General features: G+C 35.0%; 1 protein-coding gene across 1 annotated transcript; it reads right to left on the bottom strand.

Moving 5' to 3' along the window:
* Positions 1-358: 358 nt before the first annotated feature.
* On the bottom strand, positions 359-1,592 carry LOC113359958 (histone chaperone ASF1-like). The gene is made up of 5 exons (XM_026603515.1): positions 1,491-1,592; positions 860-1,025; positions 694-763; positions 480-581; positions 359-389 (listed from the first exon to the last, which is right to left on the bottom strand). The coding sequence occupies exons 1-5, from the start codon at positions 1,590-1,592 to the stop codon at positions 359-361; spliced, it is 471 nt and encodes a 156-aa protein (XP_026459300.1).
* Positions 1,593-9,568: the final 7,976 nt, after the last annotated feature.

Below are 9,568 nucleotides of genomic sequence, written 5' to 3'. Positions count from 1 at the left end.
CGGCAACATGCCTTTAGGGTCCAGCTGAGATATGTATTGAGCTGCGATTATCGTAGTTTCATCAATTTCAGCAGTTTGAGTGGTATCCATCACATCCTGGTTATCAAGGTCCATATGGTCTTGTTTATCTTCAGGGATTTAATTTGTCTTTGGCAGAGAAGTGCTGAAAAAATGCAATTTTGCTAGGTTGTACAAAGTTGTACACTATTGTACACACACAGAAGAAGTCACTAAGGTGTACATCTTGGTACACATATACATAAAATGAAGAAAAATGCGAGCTGAGATCATTTTCTTCATACCTTAGCTTGTTAGCAGTTTCAGACTCAACTCCTCGGCTTGTTCCATCCTTGCTATCCTATTCTTCATTTGTCTTTGACAGAGGAGTGCTGAAAAATACAATTATGAAGTATAACAGTGGTGTACAAGTATGTACATATACAAAGAATGAAAAGAAATGCGAGATGAGATCATCATACCTCGGCTTGTTAGCAGTTTCTGACTCAACTCCTTTGTCATATTCGCTTCCATCCTCCATATCCTTTTCTTCAAATTCCTCATTGGTCTTTGATAAAGGAGTGCTTAAAGATGCAAGTTTTGAGAAAAGGTATAACACACTGGTGTACAACTATGTCCACACATAAAGAATATAAAAAGAAGTAACTGCCATATTTAATAAAAGTGATGTTATACCTCGGCTTTTCAGGAGTTTTAGACGAAACTTCATTCTTTTCGGATTCAGTTCCATCCTCCTCATCACCACCTTTGCTACCATATTTTTCATCGTCATCATCATGCACATCACCACCTTTGCCACCCTCCTCCTCATCATCATCATCACTATCATCCACATCACCACCTTTGCCACCTTTATCACTTTTGTCACCTTCCTCCTCCTCCTCATCATCATCATCACTATCATCCATATCACCAACTTTGCCACCTCTATCACCTTCCTCATCCTCCTCCTCAGGTTCACGTTCATCCTCAAGTTTTAATGATTTTGCAAATAAAATGATTTCTTGCTAGGTGTAAACACATAAATCAACAAGATCCTTATCATTTGGCAAATTCTTCAATCAGCTGCATGAAGTTTTAGGCTTTTTTCTTCAATAAAAGTAACAATCTTTTCATGTTTAACCTGCAAATCAGAAAGCTATTCATATACTTCATCTCTTTGCATTAATGCTATGTGAAGCTTTTCCTTCAGTGCATCTGTGTTATTTTCTTACCTATTATTTTTGTACTCATCCAAAACCTGTTGCTCTTCATCACTGAAAGTTTTTACCCATCCTGGTTGCATCCGAAAACATGCCAAATTATCAATATGGATCACAAGTGCACATATTTTTACACCTGTATTACAGGTGTATATTGTTGTACACATGACAAAATTCCAAATTTATCTCCATTTTGTACACCTTATCAAGGTCTCTATTAATGTACACATGTAGGAAGAAATCACTATCGTAAGAAAGTTATCGAGTTACCTTTTTCATATATTCATTAAGGTCTTTCTTGATTGTTGTACTGATGTCACTTATTACCCACCTTAGAAACGTTGGGAAACCTTGTTCATTGCTCTGTGTCATGCTTTTGTTATGTTCAGCAAGCCAATAATGCACTAACAAACAGGTAAAGATTTAGAAATGTGATAAGACCCAACAAATACAATGAACCAAATAATTTAAATTGGTACAACTTAACACAGGTGTAAAACAATGTACACATGTAAACTTACCAACAGGTATACCATACAACCATTAACTTTAAGTGGTGACTGGATATATTTCCTAATGCTATCCATTAGATATTTATGTGTATGAACTGGCCAGTTGGTTTTTTTCATTCTATCCAATGGATTCAAAGTAGTGAGAAAAATTTCTCTTGGTAAGCATGCTTCCGTTTGCACTGGTAAAAAACCCGTGATGCACAGGTACATCCTAAACAACACTACCAAATCCTCAGCATTTTTTTCAATCTCTTTTCTTCCAACGTTGGTCTTTCCTTCATTATAAGCAAGATTTTATTCTCCACATATAGTTTCCCCAACTTAGTTGGTTCCTTCAGAGTTATTCGGGTTATCAGTGCACCAAATGTCATCTCAATTCTAGTTTTGGTAGTTTCTCCTTCACCAGGTTCTAATGCCACCATATCTAATCCAAAAAGTAAAAACAAATCTTATGGCACACTCTTTACTTCCACTATCTTTTTATTCGTGGTAGTATTGGAACGAAAACATTCTCCCCTGAATTATCATGGCAGAACTGGTTCACAATCTTCGAGATTGAGTCTGGATTCTTGAACCACACATCTCTCTTTTTATCCCCTTTCTTTTCTGACTTTTTCTCCTCTTTCTTTTCGGATTTCTTGTGAAGAAAGACATCTACCATAGGCCAAAAAGGGTTTTCCTTTTTTTTCTCTAACTGAAAGTCAGTGAACTAGACTTTATCAAGATTCTTCTTTCTTACTTCTTCATCCTCCTCAAGGTGCTTGTTCACAAAATCAATGATTGCATGAAAACGTGATCTATAAGGTTTGTTTGTATCTACGAAAATAGACAAATGTGAATAAGAAAAGAGAAGCATAACACATAATACTCATACAAAAATTATGGTGTACAAACTAGTATACTGCTACAGAAATATAACAAGAGCAACATTAATTCTTATACAACATGCCATATATTACTAAAACACCAAGATGGTATAAAAACTTGTACGCTTCTACATAAACATCTTTAAAACACCCACAACATGCCATGAATCACTATAATAGAATCACTGCAACAACATGCTTAAGTGGTCAATGAGTAAGTGGTCAACAACATGCTTAAGTGGTCCTCTAAATAGATCATTACTCATCTGCATTCTTTAAGAGATAAATGAAACATTTCTGAATGAAAATGAATATGCTACTTGCTCATCTGCATTATTTAAGAGATAATGCTTAAGTGGTCCTCTAAAATAAATGACTTAGCACTGAGAGTATGTACACTAAGTAAAAAAATAGAATTGCCAAATGAAATGACTTAATGAAAATCTGGCAGGTCTTTCTATTATCACACAACAATAGGCCAATCTGATAAAACAATAACATGCCATCCTTTGTGTACAGATATGTACAAACCAACAACAAATATCATAAAATACACTCACAAACTCACATAATAGGACATGAATCACTGTTGGTGTACAAATCTGTACACACCAACAACAAATCTGGAATTTTTTTTTGCTAAAAAACAGACAGAACATGACATGAATCACTACATTAGCATGTTGGTGTACTAGTATGTACACACCAACAACAAATCTGAAAAAAAATCGCTAAAAAACAGACAAAACTGGACATGAATCACTACAACAGCATGTTGGTATACACACCAACAACAAATCTGAAAAAAATTTTGCTAAAAAACAGACAAAAATGTACATGAATCACTACAACAACATGTTGGTGTACTAGTATGTACATACCAACAACAAATATGAAAAAAAATGATAAAAAATAGACAACTGAACATGAATCACTACAAAAACATGTTGGTGTACTAGTCCGTACACACCAACAACAAATCTGAAAAAAATTTGATAAAAAACAGACAAAACTGAACATGAACCACTACAACAGCATGTTGGTGTACTAGTCTGTACACACCAACAATAAATCTGAAAAAAAATTGCTTAAAAACAGACAAAACTGAATATGAATTGTTACCTTTTGCAATTTTAACAAATGTTGAAGCTGCTGCTGTTTTTGAAGGATTTGTTTTCTATGGTTTCTTCTTAGGTGGTGATGTTTTTGAAGTTTCTGGTACTGAAATTGATGTTGAATCTTTTACTGCTGATTTTGATCTCGTCTTTGGTCCTGTTGATTTTCGAATTTCTTCTACTGCAACTGATGAAGTTTCTTCTTCAGTTGATGTTGAATATTCCCCTATTTTTTATGCTTTTATCTTTGTAACTACCTTTTTTCCACTCAACATGATGTTACTGATACTGCAATCATCTAGATGTTTGATTATGAAGATTTTTGGGTTTTGTTTTTGTGTTTTCACAATTAGGTTAGAGATTTTAGGGAAGGTTTCTTCTGTTTTTGATTTTTTTCGCAGTTTTTGTTTTCCTCTCGTTAAGGAAAAGGAAAATGTTTTTCCGTTATTATATTTATGGAACACTAGTACAAACCTTCACATAGGCCACGTTTTTTGGTTTATAGCCTAGCCACGTTTTGGGTTATTTGCGTGGCTACTGGTCATCAACATAACTATAGACACGTTTTTTGTTACCTTGTAGCCATAGTGCACCATTTCGTCATGGGTTTAATCATAAACACATCAACTGTATCCATAGGGAATTATTTGGCCATAGTTTTCAGTCTAATCCCATCACATGTAGCCGTAGATGAGAATACAACCACATTTAAGAATTATATATGTGTCAAATGTATAGGATGGCAATAGACACAATTATCGACCCGTGAAGAAAAGATATTTATTTATCCACTTTTTATTTATGTGTCCATAGTACATTTTTTTTTAAATTTACATGTTAGACACGGACACATTTTTAAAAAAACATGACAAAGGATTAGCATATCGTTCCTTTGACATCTGACTTAGGTTGCAACTCCGGTTTTAACCCCAAACGCACCAAATCCAATATGGCCTTTAATCCATCTTTTGTATTCCCATTGTGCAGCAACGTTCCAACAAGACTTTTCCCCACATTCTTTTCAACGTGCATGAAGTCAATACAATGTTGGAATCATTATAACGCCAATATCTAAGTAGTCGATGTCATATATTGTACCTGCTCCAGTAAGTGGTTTCCATACCTTCCTCTTCCTCAACTGAACAGTCGACTTCCTTTGATATTTTTCTGATGCGCTTCATCTTTCCACCTTTTCCAGGTGTAGCCTGCACGTCTTCCAATTGAGTATTCTTCCCCTTATTTCCCCATGGTTTCTTTTCCAGGGTTTGTTTGAGGTTTTGGAGAATATTCCATGATATCTTACCTATGAATGGTTAGATCCATCGTTCTAACGAAGTTTCCGAGTTATAGTAATCAACTCCCGGCCAGGTTTCGAGCTCGGAGCCACTTTCTCGAAGTCGACAGAAAAGGGTTTGTTCGAGGTTTCAGAGAATATTTCATGAAATCTTACCTATGAATGGTTAGATTCATCGTTCTAACGAATTTTTCGTGTTATAGTAGTCAACATCCAGCCAGGTTTCAAGATCGGATCCACTTTCTTTCTTGAAGTTGCCTGAAAATGGTTTGTTTAAGGTTTCGGAGAATATTCCGATAGAATCGATACTGATCTTCTTGGTTTATAATTTGTATGCCGTTATACCACATTTGAAGTTCGAACCGACACTAAGCTTAAAATTTATCGATTTTGATTATGTATCCTGTTAAGTTCGAAATCTGACCCCTCCAGGAGTTTATTGGTTCATTGTTTGTATGCCATTATATCACATTTGAAGTTCGAATCGACAATGAGCTTCATAGTTATCGATTTCAATGATGTATCCTTCTAAGTTTGAAGTCTGAACCCGCTCGGAGCTTCTTCGTTCATAGTTTGTATGTCTTTATACCACATTTAAAGTTCGAATCAGCATTGAGCTTCACATGTATCGATTTCGACGATGTATCCTGCTAAGTTTGAAGTCCGAACCCTCCCAGAGCTTCTTGGTTCATAGTTTGTATGTTTTCATACCACATTTGAAGTTCGAATCAACACCTAAGCTTCATATTTATCGATTTCGATGATGTATCATGCTAAGTTTGACGTCAGAACCCTCCCGGAGCTTCGTGGTTCATAGTTTTTATGCTTTTTGAGTCTACCAGTGTGAACTAAAGAAACTTATGACCTGCATGACTAGTCGAAATTACTTCATAACTTATGCGACTAGTCGAAATTCAAAACGGAAGCACAAAGAGAAAGCACAAAAACACAAAGAGAAAGCACAGAGAAAACACATTTTTCTTGATCCGTATGATAGTTTTAAATCAAATCTTTACCGTCCAAGTATTTCCACAATCCGTATGACCATACCTAATCACAATATTTACCGTCCAAAGACTTTTATATAAATATTTTTTCTCTTTCTCACTTCACTTCCCTTTCTTCGTCTTCTCATTTGATATAGTAATCTTCCGCCTCCATCCGGCAAAAAAAACTAACCTAACCACCACCATTGAGTACCTTCTCAATCTCACTCTCTCAGTGAAAACTTATTGATGTCGCAGATCAATATAACTCTCTGTACAAAAACTTTAAATGATGTTTTTGAATCTCAAAGCATCTGTTGATTTTGTAGATATAGGGTTTCAGATTTCTTATTTTCCCCATCAAATCTCTTCAGGTCAATCTTCATCACCACAAACCGGAGAAATAAAGATGAACCCAGCCCTCAAAAGTTCATCTGAAGCCTAAACACCACCACCACATCATCTCAAACCTCATCCCCTCGAGAAACCACAAGCTTCTTCTTCTTCTCCCTTCATATTCTTCTTCTTCACAGTTAGAAGTTGTGATTCACCAGCAACGAGGTAAAATTGATGGTTTATTTTATCATTTTTTCCATCTCTTTACTTGTAGTTTTAATTTAAATGGTTTGATTCTGATTTGATTTTGGTATTTTTTTGGGATTTAGGGGTTTTCTGATGATGATGATGATGATGTAAGAGTTATTAGAAGTTCAATTTGTTTATCTTAAATGTTTTTTTTTACTTATTTTTGATCAATTATATTTTAGGGTTTTTAATATTGTGATGTATGTGTCTTGCAGATAGAAGTTATAACATGAAAAAGTGAAATTCGAGAAGATCCATTTCAGATTGATTGAATATAAGATGGGTTCAACTCATCCGTGTGGGATTGAAGATAAAATGGGTTTGATTGTTCCGGTGAAGGTGACAGATGTGATGTGGAAAATCTGAAGAACTAGGGTTTGAATTAAAATATTATGATGATCCTAGTGGTGTTTTAGTCTGCAATGGTGTATGCTCTAAAACTTGTATGGACTGAATCATAGTAGCTGTAGATGATGGCTGAGCAGATACAAGCAGTTCAAGTTGGTGTTAGTGGTACTGCAATGTCTTCGTCTGTTTCTTCTGTGTTTGTGAAGTGCACTGCTACTGGAAACCTTTATTTGATGAGGTTGTAGTTAAAGAATATCATTTTTACATGTCTCAGTGAATGTGTTTGTTTAAATTCTCTTCTATGCAAGAGAAAGAATGCTTAGCTTTATGTGGTAATCAAGTATGGTAGATCGATATTCTCTTGGTGAAATCTAACATTTAAATAGTCTAGCTTTATCTTTTGTTTAAAAAAGTCACGAATTAGCTTTTGTTTAGAAATGTACCCCTGCTTTTGTTTAAATAGTCTTGCTTGCATTTTCCATTAGTAAACTATGGTAAGATTCTTTCGTTATGTAACTATTCTTTTTTAGCAATTAGCAGGGATACATATTTCCTTCATTCTCAGGGTATATAGGCTTGGTTATTGTTTTAGTCCACCACATAATAATCTACTAAAGTTTTCCTAGTGTATCGAGTCACTAGATTAAGATTTTACTTGTTCGCTTGTCTCTTCTTGTATCTCTGCTCTATTTATTTTAAGTTGAGTTATAATTGAATTCCAAAAGAAAGTGCTAATGCATGTGAAAGTGAGTCGCAGGAATATGATACAGATTTGGATGGGCAGCAAGAATCCGATGAAACTGGAACAGATTCAATCCCACCTTCAACTCAAGATGAGAAAATGGATCCAGATGATTAAGAGTGGTATACATGTACAGAAATTACCAAATTTTCTTTCCACCAGGTTTTGTTTTCCTGAGATGGAAATCAAAAGTTATTTAGGCTGCAACAACCTCTTCGTCGGATGAAATTAGTTGATGGATTGTGACTGTCGTCTCAAAGTTTTGATTTGAGGGCGAGATACATTTCTTTCTCTTGTAGATATACAAGCACCTCTATAAATAAGGTATGTGTTCTCCTCTCAGTTGATGGATGAGTTCGTTCGTACCATAGGACGATTCCCTCGTTTGCAAGAACTTTGTTAAGCTATAGAAGCTTCACTGCAGGTATTGTTAATCTTTCGTTGCATTGTTTCTTCCTTTTGTGTTTCATAGATATGGATACAAAGTGTGCGAATGTCAATAATCTAAGTCCCTTGGGAGGCTAAGTTGGGCTGATTAATTAGGAGGCTTCTTATGTAACCTTATTATTTTGTTTTATGATGTAGATTCTTGGTTCTCCTACTCTAAGAGAGCCTCTAGCAAGGAAGTGGTCGCAAACCTTCCAACAATCATTGTAACAGAGGAAACCTTAACGAGGTTGGGCCGTATAGAATGTGTTTTTTGCAGCGAGAACTTGGTTATAAATGACAAAATGCAGGAATCGCCTTGCAAGCACTTGTGTCACCCTCTTTGTTTGATGCCATGGATGGTAATTAGTCCTCTTTGATCACATTATAAACTTTAATTGATCCTCTTGTAAATTTTTTACTTAGGTGGTTTACCAGAATCTAAAATTTACTTTTATGTAATGGCAACAGGAAAAACATAACACATGCCCAGTTTGCAGACATGAACTTCCTACAGATAATCAAGCGTATGAGAGCTGGAAAGAGAGTGAGAAAGAGGCTGAAAAAGCGTAAAGGGATGCCGCAAATTATGTATGTTGACACTCAATTAACTTTAGATAATAAACAAACTTGGGTCTTTGTATAGCAGTTTACCGAATTTTTAAAAGCAATTATAATAGATGTAGCAGAACCAATAATGGTGTTACTATCAGAGTTTACTCTTGTTTATATAAAACCTTAAGATTCGATAATTGTTGAGATCTTAGACTGGTTCAAGTGTTTGAATGCTGTCACATATTGAGACGTTTATCATATTGTGAATAAAAATTATTTTGGTTCAATTCTAATTTTAGTCTTGATTAATTTTTTATGGATGGTTATTTAGGTGAGTTTTGCTACAAATAATAAAAGAGGGGGCCAATAGGTCCCTGAAGATAAATTGAGCGATAAAAATTGCAATTTTTTCGAGTGACTAAAAGCTAATATTTGCCACGTTGAATACGTTTTGTGTCATTTTATAAAGGTTATCGCCATGGTTTGTGGTATCCTATGTGTACAAAAGGTGAACAATATCTACATTCAAAACACTTGATGTTTCTTTCGGAAAAATTTAGCCACGGTGTTACAAATTTTTAGTAGCCATAACTTATTAATTGGGCATGTAAAATGTTTATCATGTGTCCAAAAATATGGATGGCTATGGTACCATAGATTAAACGTGACTATAAATCATGTATTAGCCATGTTAAATTATTTTTCGTGTGTCCAAATGATAGAGATGGACATGGTTGAGAAAAATTAGTGTGACTGCAACTCATGAATTGGCCATGATAAAATGAATTTCGCATGTCCAATTGATGACAAAGGCCACGTCTATAATAAAATTCACGTGACTTTAAGGTAAACTTTAGCCACATATAATTAAATTGTGTGTCTATAAAGATCCTATGGCCATGGTGATAGTGAAAATGCT

This window comes from Papaver somniferum, chromosome 3 (assembly GCF_003573695.1).
Source record: "Papaver somniferum cultivar HN1 chromosome 3, ASM357369v1, whole genome shotgun sequence".
NCBI lineage: Eukaryota > Viridiplantae > Streptophyta > Magnoliopsida > Ranunculales > Papaveraceae > Papaver > Papaver somniferum.
This window is presented reverse-complemented; position numbering and strand designations above follow the sequence as displayed.